The sequence below is a fragment of the Lepisma saccharinum genome, chromosome 25 (genome assembly GCF_977018435.1).
Source record: "Lepisma saccharinum chromosome 25, izLepSacc3.1, whole genome shotgun sequence".
Taxonomy (NCBI): Eukaryota; Metazoa; Arthropoda; class Insecta; order Zygentoma; family Lepismatidae; genus Lepisma; species Lepisma saccharinum.
In genome coordinates this window covers 29,448,364-29,464,938 of record NC_139253.1, presented here as the reverse complement: position 1 = coordinate 29,464,938, position 16,575 = coordinate 29,448,364, and the positions used below count along the sequence as shown (strand labels likewise).

The 16,575-nt window shown below is 42.2% G+C and overlaps 3 protein-coding genes across 8 annotated transcripts in view; 2 read left to right on the top strand and 1 right to left on the bottom strand.

Annotated features, from left to right (window-relative positions):
• Window positions 1-14,132, bottom strand: part of LOC145978690 (zinc finger matrin-type protein 5) — a 35,452-nt gene extending 21,320 nt beyond the window's left edge. The window contains exon 1 of one of the 6 annotated variants that reach the window (XM_083111471.1): window positions 14,110-14,132. The gene's annotated coding sequence lies outside the window, so the exon portion shown is untranslated. The other 5 variants (XM_083111473.1, XM_083111468.1, XM_083111469.1 and 2 more) reach the window with 5 other exon arrangements.
• LOC145978728 (uncharacterized) lies at window positions 8,667-10,232 on the top strand. Its single transcript, XM_083111535.1, has one exon. It carries the CDS (start codon window positions 8,667-8,669, stop codon window positions 10,230-10,232), a length of 1,566 nt encoding a protein of 521 aa, XP_082967661.1.
• On the top strand, window positions 10,725-11,684 carry LOC145978727 (uncharacterized). Its single transcript, XM_083111534.1, has one exon. The coding sequence runs from the start codon at window positions 10,725-10,727 to the stop codon at window positions 11,682-11,684; it is 960 nt and encodes a 319-aa protein (XP_082967660.1).
• Window positions 14,133-16,575: the final 2,443 nt, after the last annotated feature.

Sequence of the window (16,575 nt, the reverse complement as noted above, 5' to 3'; positions counted from 1 at the left end):
AGTACTTAAACGGGCCATACTTTGGGATCAAGTATATCCATTATTTGTGTATTCCGCATGCTGGAACCAATTTTATATTACATAAAACATTGAAATCTGTTAATTCCACACACACATAAAAAAAAAGTTAATTCTCGAGGGGGGTACAGTCAGTTAACGGCCCAAAGAAGCTTATGTGAGCTTCCACACATCACAGCATGTAGCTGTTTATGGTTTATGTTCATGCCAGACATGGAGATTTTTGTGCAAGGTTTGAAGGAGATTTCATGCTTGAGACCAGATGTTAGCCCCATCTAGTTCGCAGCACTTTTTGACTCTCTTTGCACTGAAACATCTAGTTGGTTACACGGTGCAACACTGAGTGGTCTAGTTCGTTGATTTGGAGTCAAGTAGTGAATTGGTGTCTCCACCATTTGCAGTACCTTCCGGACTGGTGTATGATCACGTGGAAGGAGACTTTCCACACTGCAACTCCCAGACTATCACTCATACAACATTCATTATTCCATAGGCTACCGAACCAATTCAATATCATATTTTTAGTTCATATTCGTCTTTTATCACCATGTTTACCTTGGTACTGTCTTGGTTTGTTTATGCTTATATTTTGTTTATTTTATTCTATCTTGTTTCCTGTGTTCCTTTTAACACTAGGGTACTGTTTTACTGTTGTGTCTTTCCAGTTTAAAATAGCTTCTGCTGCACTGGAAATTGCAATAAATAAATAACCGTTTAAAGCAGCAGACAGGCATTTGTTGAATCTTCAGAACTTGAACACCACTTTCCGTCTAGTTGGTTGAACGTCATTTCCTTGCACCACCCTGCGAACTTAAGTGATCGGGTGTTGGAAGCATTTCAGGATGTAATTTTCATTCCTAAAACCCTAAACCTGACACACCTAACTTAAAACTGAAACCATTTAACGCTAAGAACCCTAAACCTAACCCCTTCCCAAAAAGCTCATGCCAGGTGATATGGTAGTAGCACCAGAGAACAGTAAACCAATGGGTGCTAGGAAACAAATGCACACATATGAGTATACAGAAGGGAAAAATTGTTTACCAGAAAGCACCCAATAAGTTATCACTAAGCCTCTGAAGTATGTGTTAAGACATAAAAAGAAATTGCAACATGCAGAAAAAATGCCTACCATGAATAGTTCAGAATTAAACATCGGAATTTGAGACAGAGCCTAATTTTCCTGAACATAAAATGTCAACAGGAAACCTAAATGAGACGAATACAATATATTCAGCAAACGGAAGTTCAGCCTAACTAGGAACCAGTACCGGATTAGAATAGAATGCTTTATTGTCATTAAGGAACCTCGAGTTGCAACAGACAGTGTCATACAAAGATAATATAGTACAGGATACATTGTTAGTACAAAATACATTTGGAAAGGATAGAATATCTACAACACACAGTATAAGCAAAACACATTTCTTCAAATTTACAGGAGAAACTACTTACGTAACTGAGTTTCTGTAGACTTTTGAAAGCTCGTGGAAGTGTTTTTTCCCTTCGTTCAACTTATTTGGCCAGTAAATCATGTATTTTTCGACATTAATGTCTCTCCGATGCACAAACGCTCTTACCTCCATTACGTTCCACTATGTGAACCAAATGTTCCGTGCGTTCTTTGACGTAACCCCCGGTCAGTGTTTCCAAACTCGCCATTGTTTTGCCAGAACATGACAATTTTAACTATGTTTGCCTAACCTAACCTTGTACATGGTTCATGGGGCTATTTATGAATGGTTTGTGTATTTATGATTGGTTTGTGGGGCTCCGTGCATGGTTCGTGGGGCTATCCGTCAATGGTGGGTGGGGCTACACGAGCATGGTTCGTGGGGTTTTCGAACCCGAAAAAAAATAGAACATTAGTACCACGAAAGTAGGTATTTTTTGGTGAAGAAGATTGCAACACTGCAAACCCACTGATCATCGACAACGCTAGTCAAGATTTCTCTGCCATATTGTGTGCGAGATGAAAGAACAATAATGGTAACAGTTTCATACATCGGAGACAAATTTCTTCAATTTTACACAAGGAACTACTTACGGAAATGAGTTTCTCCAAGGTTTACAACGTTCGTCGAGGTATTTTCTTTCATCGTGGAATATATTTGACTGGGAAATCATGTATTTTTCAAGAGAAATATCTCACAGACGCACATTTGCCATTGCTTTCATTTGCTTGCTCTACAACAACCGGATGCTGCGTACGTTTGATGACGTTAGCCCCTGTCAGTGTTTCAACCCCTCTTTTTACTATGCTTGCCTAACGTAACTAAACCTTATCGGAAATGGTTCGTGGGGCTATCCGCGAATGGTTTGTGGGGCTATCCGTGTATGGTTGGTGGGGCTATCCGTCAGCTACCCGTGCATAATGTATAATTTCCACCGTTGACGAACACGATAGTAGGTATTTTTCGGTGAAGAAGATTGAAACACTGCATACCCACAACTTGAGTCAAGATGTGCCCGCCATATTGTGTGTTCCGGAAGCGAAGAAAGGAATAATAAAAAAAAAGCACTCAGAATGTGAAAAATTGCGTTTGTTTTCGTGTAAAAAGCATAATGGCACCTTGAACTATGTTCCGCAATACATAATTGGTAAGTACGAACCATGCGAAACACAAAATATGCGATTTTAATGTGTCTCCGATCTATGAAACTGTTACCACAGTAATGACTCGAAATGTGGAAAATTGAAGCTATTTTCGTGAAAGAAGCGAAATTCCACCTTAAACAATGTTTCGCAATGCATAACATATAAATACGAATGTAAAAAATGACGAAATGAACGAGTGAAATGCGTTTTCCCTATACCATACTGTTACCCAACAATATAGTCACAGATAATTTTCAGTCATAATTACAGAAAAAAAATCGTAAAACAGGATGCAAAGTGGAACACACTTATTGCTGGTACTTTCCATTCATTTCTAGATCAATTACCTTTACTGTTTGTTTATCTTGATTGAATCTAAATTTATACAACAAACATTTCATTAAAACAAAACATACAAGTGCAGGTTTGTAAACATAACATGTAAAATAGAAGCACAGAGAAAAAAAAATAATTGAATCCTACTGTCTTTGCTTCTTCTTCTTCTTCTTCTTCATGCCCCTCACCGCTTGAATGGTAGCAGTCTTGGGCAACGGTCTGAGAACATTGAAGGCTAGAAGTTCGCGCACTAATATAAACAGCACAATAATGATTTACACTTCACTGTCACTATAATACAGTAATGATGAGGGATGGAATCAAAAGCGAAGGTCGCACTGTCGGGCAAATCCATAGAGAATCCACATACTAGAGGGGGAAGGAGAAGGGAAAAGCAACCTTTTGTCGAAGGAGTCTGTGGAGGAGTGCCTGACGTTGTGTGTTCCATAGCGGGCATTGGAAAAATAAGTGGGTGGGGGTTTGTTTATGTTCTCCGCAGGTACAATTGGGAGAAGGAGTTTGATGAATTCGTGCCAGATGCTCGTTTGTGGTCCCGTTCTAAGGCGTAGGATACAGGTGATCACTTCACGAGGCATTTTTAAATGATGAAACCAGGGTCGAATAGGGAGTTTATCATAGAACCATTTGTAAGTAGTGGTTTTTGCCACTGCGTCATGAACCCAATTTTCCCACTGAGAGTGATTTTTTTTTTGACCCGTGGGAGAAGATCAGTATAGGCAAGTCGGATAGGAGAGGGGAAAGGAACGTCCACAGCTGTTTTGGCATAATGATCCACAAGGTCTTGATGAGGATTAAGATTGCTATGTGCTTTGACATAGGTAAACTGTACGCGTTGGGCTTTGTTTTGGAGGTGAAAATACTCTTGTAAAATTAAGATGGGAAAGAGTTGCAACCGATAAGCATCCTTACCACAACGAGCGATCGTGAATAATACGCTGAGGGCATCTGTGAGAATTAAAGTTTGCGTGTATTGTGCTTCACGAGCATGGATCAAGGCCTGATAAATGGCATAGCACTCTGCCGAGTAAATAGACGCTTCTGACGATAAGGAAAATTGTCGTACAACATAGTATTGAGGGACATAAAAGGCACATCCAACGCGGTCGGCATCTTTGGACCCGTCTGTGTAGATAAAAGTATGGTCGGGCCAGAGTTCTTTGTAATATTCGTGTCGACCGAAATCAGTAAAGTTAATATTAGGGAGAGGGGCGGTGAGTATTGGTAACGTGTATATCAAAGGGGATGTAAATGTAAAGCTGAGATGGTAGGCGTCGCGATCAATATTATAACAAGATAAAAAGAAAAGCCGAGGGCGAGAGCGATCGAGAGTTAGAGTTGCATTCAGTTGGCGTTGAATAGCGAATACGGTATTGAAGGGGTGAGGGTGTCGTTCCCATGTTTTCAATATGTATTTCGTGGTAGAGTATTGGTATCGGAAGGAGAGAGGCGGTTCAGTACTCTCTCCATAAACGCTCACATTGGGACTAGATGCCATTAATCCGAGGCAAAGGCGGAGTGCCTGACGTTGTAAGATATCCATTTTTTGGAGCCAGCGATCAGGCATCCCTCCCAATACGGGCGCCGAATAGTCAAAAAGTGAGCGAAAGCAATTCTTATAAAATAATAGCATAATGGAGGGATGGCCCCCCCCATTTGGTAGTGGCAAGCCCTTTCAAAATGTTGATCAATTTTTTCCCTCTTGTGAGCAAATATGTAAGATGTGGTTGCCAAGTTAATTTACGGTCGAAATGAATACCTAAGTATTTACAGGTTTGGACCACCGGAATGTGATGTAAATGAGTTAATGTATTGGGATAGCGAGTAAGCATATACGAATTGAAAATAATAATCTGTGATTTCTCCGGGGAAAATGATAAGCCGCGGAGCGCTAATTGATCACGTAATTGAATGATAAATTTGCGTAGGTCTAAGATGCCTCGAGTGGCATCTGATGTGCTATTGTAAAAACAAAAATCGTCAGCATATTGAAGGATATGATGATTAGAATTTAGTGTTTGATGCAAGTATTGTGTATATATATTGAAAAGAATTGGGCTGAGTGGGGAGCCTTGGGGGACACCACTCCGGATTAATCGTGGTCCCGTAACGTTATGGGGGAACCAAAAAACCAATATTCGTTCGTGATATAAATGCCATATTAAGTGAGCTACCACCGGATGAATGTGGAGATTAGCAAGAATTTGGTATAATATGGGAATTTGGACCGAATCGTAGGCGTGAGCAACATCTATGAATAAACTAAAGCAATATTGTCGCAAGAGTTGGCTATTCTGAAGTGCCACTGTAAGGGTACATATAGCGTCTTGGCTGCCAAGCCCGGTACGGAATCCCATTTGAGAGGGAGGAAAAAAATTTCGTTTCTCTAAATTCCAAGTTATTCGGTGTTGTAAAGTTTTTTCGAATAATTTAGCCATTACTGGTATAAGAACAATAGGGCGGTAAGACGTGGCATGGGTAGCTGGTTTAGTCGGTTTTAATATTGGAATGACAACATGTTGAGTCCAACCTCGCGGGATTTTACCCCTGCGATAAACAGAGTTGAAGATTGCCGTGAGGATATTAAGTCCTTGTTCTGGGAGGTGTTTGAGGGGTCGTAAGTGATGCCATCATATCCTGGGGCAGTAGAGGGGGTATTCTCTAGGATATGTTGAAGTTCCGATATTGTAACAGCAGGGAAATCTGCTGTGAATGAAATGTTTGTCTGGGCTAGGGATGGGGGAGGTAGGGTAACCGTAGGAGGTGTGAGGAGATCCATAAATTCAACTTCCCAGGCATTATTAATCGGTCGGGGGCGAGGAACATGGGGGTGTCGTAAAGAGTTGAATTTGCGCCAAATGACTCCGATGGGGAGAGTCACATCAAGGGACTGACAGAAAAGTTTCCATGCCAGTCGTTTGGCTTTGGTATATGTATTTTTTGCGAGCGTCTGAAGTTTGTGGAGCTCCAGCCATGTTTCGGGCGTGGGGTGTTTGGCATAAAGTTTTGTGAGTGCTGTTTTTTTTTTTTTTTGATGGCGGCACACTGATTGTTCCACCAATGAATCTTAGGAAATCGGTCGTTGGAAAAGAATTTTTGGCGCGTACCGCTCCGATCAAGAGCTAACGTAATCATGTGGAGGAATTTGGTATATGTCATAGTCCGGTGGGAGGGTATATCATCCGTATAGTATAATTTAAGAAAATAAGAGCGAAAGGTATTCCAATTAATAGACTCACGTGTCCATCGACGGACAGGAATGTCAGTCACGCCTGTTTTCGAAAAGGTATTGGGTAAACAAATAAATATCGGCGTGTGATCACTCCCTCGTAAGTCAAAATCATTGGTCCAGTTGATATGAGAAAAAAGGTTTGGAGACACTAATGTTAAATCGATTGCAGTCGGACGGGAACCATTGTGTGGATAGTGGGTGGGGGTACCGTCATTCATTATAATAAAGTCGTTCTCAAGGATCCAATTTTCAATGGTGTAACCTAATCTATCGGTCATGACATTGCCCCACAGCTGGTGATGGCTATTGAAATCTCCGGTTATGAGATAGGGTCCTGGGAGTAAGGCGAGAAGGTCAGTGAGGGTGGATAAAGGGATGTTCTGCGAAAAGTGATGGGGAGGAATATAAAGGGAGAGGAGTGTGAATAGGTGTTGATGAAAATGAATGCGGACAGCAACAATTTCGACGTTATACTGGTGAATTAAAGGATGAGAGGAGGGGAGAGAGAGGGGGGAATGTGGAAGATTTTCATGTACGTAAATAGCAACACCTCGTTGTGTTGCGGGTTGTAAACTGAGTGTTCAGGTTTTAATCATTACTCAGTGTATTTTAGTGGGACTTGCAGCACGCCAGTGAAGTAGCGTACAGTTGACAACACTGCCTCAAGACCGTCTCAGTCGGCTGCAGTGGAACATTCTACGAAGACGTGCGTGTGTGTTGCGGGGACACAATCTAGGTGTACTTGTTAGTTTGTGTATGTAATCATGTGTATTCTTCAAATATAGCATTTACAACAAACAGCGTCTACTGCATCCGTACAAAAACCAGTATGGTGAAACAGTTACGGCAATCGCAAACCTGTGCACAATAATGACACCTTATCTGCAATTCAGAAATTCCATTATTTGAAATCAGCTGTGAAGGGTCAGGCACTACGCTTAATCCAGAATTTGCCAATCACTGAAGGCAACTACACAGTAGCTTGGGAACAGCTAGTTCAGCGCTATGAACACAAGAAGCTCATAGCGGCAACACACATAAAGCAACTCTTGCACATTCACTCAGTTAGTAGGGAAAATGCGTCAGATTTGCGTCACTTCGCAAATACCATTACAAGCAATCTTTCGGCATTAAAGGCATTACAGTTGTCGCAACCTTTAGAGGATGTAGTATTATTGCAGCACTTCGTATCTCAATTAGACATGCAAACAAGACGTGATTGGGAATTAACTCACACTGAGCAAGACTTCCCACCACTCTCAGAATTCTTTACATTTCTCGAGCATAAATGTCAAGCTCTAGAAACTATCAAACCGCAAATCAGCCAGATACCAAGGGATAATAAATTCAGTGACGCAAGGACCAAACAAAACAAAACTACACAGCAGTCACATTCATATTTGGCTTCTTCATCAAATGCATTTTCTGTATGCATGCCCAGGTTTTCTCAGTGCAAATGTACATCAAAGGAGACAGTGTGTGCGTGAAAACAAATTGTGTTGGAACTGTTTGAAGCCACATCGAAGCAGGGACTGTAAATCAGGCAATTGCAGAGCATGTTCACAGAAACATAACACTTTGCTGCACGATGATCAACGGAAGCTCGGTGCCGTTCGAAGGGAAACACAGAACAGACACACCGACACCCAAGGCTCAGTGGCGGAGAGTGAGACTCACAATCGGGAGAATACGCAAGCATCATACTGCAGTTTCAAGACCAGACACACATCGCATGTTCTACTTTCAACTGCTTTGGTACAAGTGAAGGATAAGGACGGAAGATTGGTCACATGTCGTGCCTTACTAGATAATGGAAGTCAATCAAACATCGTAACGGAGGAAACCGTACAAAGACTGCGTCTCAAGAAACAAAGGGCCTACATTCCAATTCATGGGATAAATAACTCAAAGTCGGAAACTCGCTTCAGTGTGAATGTGAACATTTCATCACTCGCGAATGACTTCTCAACTACAATCTCTTGTTCAGTTCTGCCAAAAATCACTGGAGATATGCCTGCAGAGCACATAAACTACGATACATGGAATATTCCAACGGACATCGCACTGGCAGACCCCACATTCAATAAACCTGGCAAGATAGACATTCTTTTGGGCGCAGGGCTTTTCTACTCCATATTGAAGCAGAACGTCTAAGTAGAGAAGGCAATTACCCTGTTCTGCAAGATTCGCAACTTGGATGGATACTGGGTGGATCCATGCCTCAAGAATGCAACTCATCAATCACTGCATGTTTTGCAAGAACAGATGACAGTTTGGAAAAACAACTTGCACGCTTCTGGGAGTTGGAAGGAATAGAGGCACCACACAGATCTAAGGAAGAAGAACTATGTGAAGAGCACTTTAAATTAAATACAACGCGATCCAAATCTGGTCGTTTCATAGTACGTCTACCTACCTAAACGCCCAAATCATCCACACTTAGGAGATTCAACTCAGCAAGCCATGAGTAGACTGGAACAACTGGAGAGAAGATTGAAGAGGCAGCCAGCTCTGAAAGAAGATTACAATAACTTCATGAAGGAATACGAGAATTTAGGACACATAAGAAAGTTAGAATCAGACACAGTCAAGGATGACACACAAGTATTCTACATGCCTCATCATCCAGTATTCAAGCCAGACAGCAGCACAACGAAGACCAGAGTTGTCTATGATGCCAGCGCCAAAACTACATCTGGAAACTCACTTAACGACATTTTACTAGCAGGTCCAATTCTACAACAAGATTTGTACTCCGTCATTCTACGATTTCGCACACACAGCATAGCATTTACGGCAGACACGGAGAAAATGTTCCGCCAAATTATGGTGCATGAAGATGACTTACCATTGCAGAGAATATTCTGGAGATACTCATCAGACAGCCCAGTAGACACTTATGAACTTTTAACGGTGACTTATGGCACAAAACCAGCTTCATTCCTCGCAACAGCGTGTACACAAATGCTAGCCGAACAGCAACAACACGTGTATCAGAATGGAGCAAGAGCTGTAAGGGAAGATATGTACATGGATGATTGTTTATCAGGCAGTGACAGTGTAGAGGATGCACTGAAATTACAAGAAGAATTAATCCATCTTCTACGAAGTGGTGGTTTCAATCTTCGAAAGTGGTGTTCTAACCATCCCGCACTTTTAGAGGCAGTACCTCATAGCCACAGAGAAGTGCAGTTACCACTTCAGTTAGATAAGGATAAAGGTGTCAAAACTCTTGGTCTACTCTGGGATCCAGGCACAGACAAATTTTTAATCGCCAACAAGGCAGCATCAACATCTGCCCACGCAGCAGAAATAAGCAAAAGAAGAGTAACGTCAATAATCGCTTTAATATTCGATCCTCTTGGATTGGTCAGTCCTGTAGTCATCAGTTTCAAGGCATTCCTACAACAGTTGTGGTTTCAACGCATCGATTGGGACGAGAGCTTATCACCGACGTTATTGCAGCAATGGTTGCAGTTGTATAGAAACCTACCACGCATCAATGATATACGAGTCAGTAGATTCATCTTGATTGAAGGAAAAATCAATGACATACAGCTTCATGGGTTCTGCGATGCGAGTACAAGGGCTTACGGTGCAGCAATCTACGTTAGGTCAACAAACAGAAGTGGTGATGTTGCAGTTAAACTTTTTTGCGCCAAATCAAGAGTGGCTCCAGTAAAACAGGTTACACTTCCACGTCTGGAACTATGTGGAGCAGTTTTACTTGCCAAATTAATGAAGAAAGTATTAGCGGTACTCAATCTTGCAATCAGTCAAGTATATTTTTGGACAGATTCGAAGATAGTCCTAGCATGGCTGTCATCGCCGCCAAACAAGTGGAAAACTTTTATCGCCAACAGGGTGGCACAAGTTCAAGATTCAACAAGTCCTTCACAATGGAGACACGTGTCATCACATGACAACCCTGCGGACCTTGTATCTCGAGGTGTAGAACCGGCCACATTGCAACACAATACACTGTGGTGGAATGGACCCACATTCTTGAGTGAAGAATCTTCTTCATGACCAAATTCTTCATCACACGCAGAGAAAGAAGAAGTTACAGAAGAAAGAAAGGGGGCCACATCACTAGTCATTCAAGTTCCATCGACGACCTTCATCCACAAATTTTCGTCATTATCGAAACTAGTTAGAGTAATTGCCTATTGCCAGCGTTTCATTCACAACACAAAGAATCGTGAGTGGCAAGGGATAGTCCATTAAGAAGTCTCTATCCATTCATAGACGAAAACAACATGCTTAGAGTAGGTGGGAGACTACAAAATGCTCAAATACCCTATGAGAGCAAACACCAACTTATATTGCCATCAGAGCATCATTTAACAAGACTCATTATACTAGCAGAGCATCAGAGATTACTTCACGCGGGCTCCCAGTTACTGTTGGCCTTACTTCGCCAAAAATACTAGAATTCCGAGAGCAAGACAAGTTATCAGGAAGGTTATACATAATTGTTTACCTTGCTTTAAGCTAAACTCATCTGCGTCAGAGCAACTAATGGGTCAACTACCATCAACAAGACTTCAGCCAGGTAGAGCATTCCTCAATGCAGGAGTGGATTATGCTGGTCCATTTAATGTGAAATCAGGAAACGCAAGAAGCAAGATTTCGAGAAAATGTTATGTAGCAGTCTTCGTCTGTCTCACTACAAAGGCTATACATCTAGAATTAGTCTCAGATCTAACATCATCTGCCTTTATCGCAGCTCTAAGGAGATTTACTTCAAGAAGGGGAAAATGTAGAAATTTATACAGCGATAATGGAACAAACTTCGTTGGAGCTTACAGAGAACTACAACAATTGCGTCAGCTGTTTGAGTCTCAAGAATTCAAGACTGAAATACACAAGTATGCAGCATCAGAAGAATTCATATGGCATTTCATACCTCCACATGCGCCCCATTTCAATGGCCTTCAGGAAGCAGCGGTAAAATCAATGAAATACCACTTAAGAAGATCAGCTGGAAATCAGCACTTCACATTTGAAGAACTTTCAACTTTGCTTTGTCAAATCGAAGCCTGTTTAAATTCACGTCCTATCACTGCTATGTCCAATGACCCTACTGACAATAGTTATCTCACCCCAGGTCATTTCCTAATAGGTAGTCCTCTAACATCCTTTCCCGAGCTTGATGTAACACATATAGCAGAAAATCGTCTGGATCGGTGGCAACGGATTCAACGGATCTATCAACACATCTGGCAGCGGTGGTCCAGGGACTATCTCAACAACCTGCAGCAGAGAACCAAATGGACAACAACCAAACCCAATCTCCGACCAGGGATGCTGGTGCTAATGAAGGAAGACCATGTTCCACCCCTCACATGGAGGACTGGAGTCATCGAAGAGGTCTACACAGGATCTGATAAACTTGTGAGAGTAGTGAACGTTCGCACTGCTCAGGGTACATTTAAAAGACCAATTCATAAACTCATACCTTTTCCAACAGAGAAATAATTTGTTGTAGTGTTTATGTTGATTTAGTAAATCAAGGAGGGGGGAGAATGTTCAGGTTTTAATCATTACTCAGTGTATTTTAGTGGGACTTGCAGCACGCCAGTGAAGTAGCGTACAGTTGACAACACTGCCTCAAGACCGTCTCAGTCGGCTGCAGTGGAACATTCTACGAAGACGTGCGTGTGTGTTGCGGGGACACAATCTAGGTGTACTTGTTAGTTTGTGTATGTAGTCATGTGTATTCTTCAAATATAGCATTTACAACAAACAGCGTCTACTGCATCCGTACAAAAACCAGTATGGTGAAACAGTTACGGCAATCGCAAACACTGAGGAGATGCGGTTTATAATCCGCCACAAGTTTCTGTAATTCGCATTTTCTGGCCGAAAAGCTGCGGACGTTCCATTGAATAAGAACAGGAAATGACATGGAGGGGGAGGGAAAAAAGATAAATAAACAAGAGAGAAAGACTCATGGAGGCGGTCTATGCCGGAATAGGCGAGCGTCCGTTGTAATATATTTATTTTGTCGAGAGGATAAGAAAACAAAAAAAGGAAAAAAGAAAAAAACAGAAGAAAATCGAAAAAGGGTTGAAGGTAAAAGTTTGTTGTCAAGCTATAGTTGTTAGGAACACCTGGGTGGCGAAGGATAGGTAATCAGCCTGCTATGATTGATAACAGTTGGGTCGTGAGTGCTTGTATTTGCTGGATGAGAATCTTTTGTTCGCGTATATTTGATATTTGGAGCACTGATGCCCATAAGGTCGTTATGAGGTCCAAGAGTGATTTGTAGATCGTTTGTTGTTCGGAATGGTGAACTTGCAGTGGTTCCGAAGGCGGCGATGATACCGGGTCCGGGGGGGCCCTCCGGGCCGGATGAGCGTTACGCCCGATGGGGGGAGAGGGGGTAAATTCATCTTCCGATGTCGATGAACTAGAGGGGGTAAATTCATCTTCCGATGTCGATGAACTAGAAATGGTTCTTGTTTTTTCAACGTTGGTGCTGGATGCCTTGACTTGTAGATCTGCATGTTGTTCCTTCGAGGAGGAATGGGGCACGGGATTATTATGCTTGCCAGTCCAGCGGCGGGGAGGAATTTTGTTTTTTGAACGTGTTCCGGTCGAGAAGGTCGAGGTGGGTGTGGGAGACAATTTGGGAAAGTCACGCTTGTTTAGCATGGGATTCAAAATATCTTCCCGAGTTAGGGGTGGGTGGAAGGTGCCCAGAAGTTTGGCCTTTGCTTCATAATAGGAAATATTTTCTTCCGCCATACGAGTTTGAATGGTTTGTTCTCTTTGCCAGAAATCGCATTGGCGGTCACGTGCCCCATGGGGGCCCTTGCAATTGCTACAGTGAGGGGGGTTGGAGCATCCTTCCCCGTGTCTTTCTTGGCCACAGTTAGCACATTGTGGTTTAGACCGGCATTGAACCTGGGAGTGATTATATCGAAAACAGCCAGAGCATTGTAAAACCGATCGAACTCGCGGTTTGACTGTGAAGATTTCCTTATTTATCAGCACTTTTTCGGGCAGGTGTTTGCCGTGGAAGGTGAGGCAAATCAACTTTGTGTCCACGAGTTGGAAAGTGCCATCCTCTCGCCAGATTTTTTTCTTTAGGCGTTTAGCGCAAGTAACCCGAAAAGGAGAATCGATGCCTTCGAGGATGTCCTCTTCTGTCACGTCAAATTCTATCCCATACACTAGCCTTTCCCGTTGAATCAAGCTATGTGGTATTTTGGCTCGGACCCCCAGGGAGTCCAAAAAGGTCCCGTTCCTGACGAAAGCGTTTGCTTGTTCTGCTGTTTTGAAAGTGGCCCGTACCCTGTTTTTGCCACATTGTTCCACTAGGCACACTGGAATGTTGGCCTTCCGGAATTTATTACCTAGGCTGCCACTAGAAAGTTTACCGATGTTTTGGTTCTGTCCTTCTAAGAGGACCACAAATAGGCCGGTGGTGTCGGCCGAATACCAAAGAGTGGGGGGTCGGTGGTCCAGTTGAGTGGGGCGAAACATTTTCTCTTGATTGCGATCGGCTTCACTCACCTCGTCCAGTGTCCTTTTACCTGAGCGTTGTACAGAGTCGGTCATGGAAACGTCATCATCAGGTTGGATTAATGTAAACTCCGTTGTGGCCAGGTTGACTAATCCTTTCGCTGCCGTCTTCTCCCTCGAGTCCAACATTTCGGCATCCTGGGTGGGAACCGGCTGCCCGCCGGAAGCCACGGTGATCTAATGGGGCGCTGTCTAGTTTAAACACCAAAGGAAAAAAATACACTGAATCGGTGCACTACACACTATAAGCAATTAACGTTGACAATAAAGTCGACGAAATTGATCCAATCACACGCGAATTGCTGCTCCTTCGGATATGTACCGCTTTTTGCTAGTGAACCTCTCGCCACGAGCGCTCGTACGCGAATCCTACTGTCTTTGCACAGACATGACAAGAACAGACACAGATTCAGCGTTGCCAGGTCAGATTTTTAAAAATCGGGAGATAGTCCCCTGAAAAATCAGGAGATCTGCTTAAAAAAACAGAAGAACTAATAATAGCGGATTATCAACGTTCTGCGGGGGGGGGGGGGTAGAGTGGGAAAAGCTTTCCACCATCATTATTGAACGGTAATTATTAATTTTAGAAGTCAAATGGTAAATTTATTACTATGTTAATACAAATTTTATTAACCAGTGGCGATGATCGGGTGCCAAAACTGAGGGGGGTGCAAGGATACCACTTCCCCCTAATTGCCGGCACTGTCCCTACACATTGCAAAAAGCAGTGACATTACTGGAAATAATCCGACCTCGATTTTCTGTTCATCTCTCACAAATATTCTGAAATAAGTTGACTGCGTGGATTTATGTACTTGGCGTTTAAAAGTGTATGGAAACATTTCGTGATTTTTGTGTTAACTAGGACTAGAGCTTCAGCCACTACGCATTCGGGGATATATTTTTTAAACTATTTCTTTAAAACTAGCCGAAGTTACAGGATGTAAGAAAGACCACACTTTTTTATGGTAATGGAGAAGGGCAATCATGCCTGAACTATCCCAATCCTAGTCCGGGATTCGAACCCGGGGCCCAGTATCAGACAAGACAAGTCGCAGGTTTTTTCTTCAGCTTTTTTCCCAGTCACTCCAGACAATGTAAATGTTAATTAAATCATCTTTATGCATTCGAGGATTACCTGGTATAAAATCTGGAAAGAGAATTTCTACCGTCACAGTCATAGGCGCCGACTCCATGGGGCTTGGGGGGGGCTCGAGCCCCCCCAATGTTAAGGATGTGGGGGCAGAGCCCCACAAATAATTTTGCTTAAGAGGATCTAATGTATTAATTTGCTTCTCCTGTAAAGTTTACTCTGAATTGTGCCACGTGAACTTAACATTAAATACACATTTGAAATGTTCTATACCAGTGGTTTCCAACTTCAAAAGGTCCGAGGGCCAAAATTATATCCAGCAGTTGATTGGCGGGCCGCATTTTTTTGGGGGGGAGGATTAAAAATTACAAAAATGTAAGTACTGAACTTAAAATGTAGGACTCTTGCATGACCTAAATTTCTAAAATGAAGCAATAAAAACAATGGAATCACAAATCAAAATTGTATAAATACAATTTATTTCACCAAAACCCAATACTTATGGATGAATTGAGAGAAATGAAAAACACACAATATAAATAAGAATCCTTCATACTAAGTGTTCAATGTGAAAATTGAGGCCGATCTGCTTCTTTTATTCAAGCTGAAATGTTCACTTCAATTTCTGTATTTGAAAGTCTCAGAAGGTAAAGCAGTCGGCTTCTGTAGCGGTTCTTCATGAACTTCATTGAAGAAAAAACACTTTCACACGTGTATGTGCTGCCGAACATCGATGTCATTCTTTGCCCGAAACTACGAAGGTTTGAAAAATGTTCCTTTGAAAGATATTTGAAAAACTCTTGCCCCTTTTCTTGCCTAGTTTGAAGGAACAAACTTGCAAATCACACAATTCAATTTGGAGAGAAGCTTCTTGTTCTTCGATGTTAACACGAAGAGGATTGCTAAATAGCTGGATGCTGCTTTTAAGTTCTTCAAAATATTTAAATCTGGAGTCAAACACATCTATTACTTCTTTAAAATTTGCACTGAATTCAAAAAAGTCCAGTGTTTCTTCTTCTTCTGCTAGCCGCCGACAGCGTTATTCCTCTCCCAAGTAACGTTGAAAATCTTCAGTTTATTACGAAACCCATTTATGTTTCCCATTAAATATGACGGGCGAGTTCATTCCGCATAGCGAAGGGGTGGAATCTGTAATGCATAGTGTGTGAAGAGTACGTTACGTCACTTTAGATTCTTCTGATGATCATCATTGACTGCAAATCAATTCTACCTGTGATATTGTCTTTCTTCACAGAGCTCCGTTCCTTCAGTAAAAATAGACGGATTTTAATAAAAATACATGAAATTAATGTATTTTGCAAACTGGCTTCGCGGGCCGCAAAAAAAGACATCGAGGGCCGCATGCGGCCCGCGGGCCGCCTGTTAAAAACCCCTGTTCTATACCATTAACTTTGGGGGCTGAGACCGCTAAACCATCAACTTTCGGGGGAGGGGGGCTATGACCAGAGGCAGCAAATCATAACTTATTACTATATACTAAGTACAAGGTTCATTCAATAAATAACCGGAAATATTTTTTTGTACAGAATCTATTATTATAGATCCACCAACTTATTTGAAACCCTGGCCAGAAACAAGTGGCGCTAGTGTCGAATGTTTAGGAGAGGAGCTCGGGAACTCTGGGGCAAGGGAAGGGATGGTAGAAACACGTGTTTTCCCCCTGTGTTGCCAAATCTAGAAGTGGGCGTGTGCCGTGAAAGGTTTGCAAGTAAACAAATATGCAGG

What these genes read in the sequence shown, in the direction of transcription:
- LOC145978728 (XM_083111535.1), top strand. Translation starts at nt 8,667, where the DNA reads ATGAGTAGACTGGAACAACTGGAGAGAAGATTGAAGAGGCAGCCAGCT.
- LOC145978727 (XM_083111534.1), top strand. Translation starts at nt 10,725, where the DNA reads ATGGGTCAACTACCATCAACAAGACTTCAGCCAGGTAGAGCATTCCTC.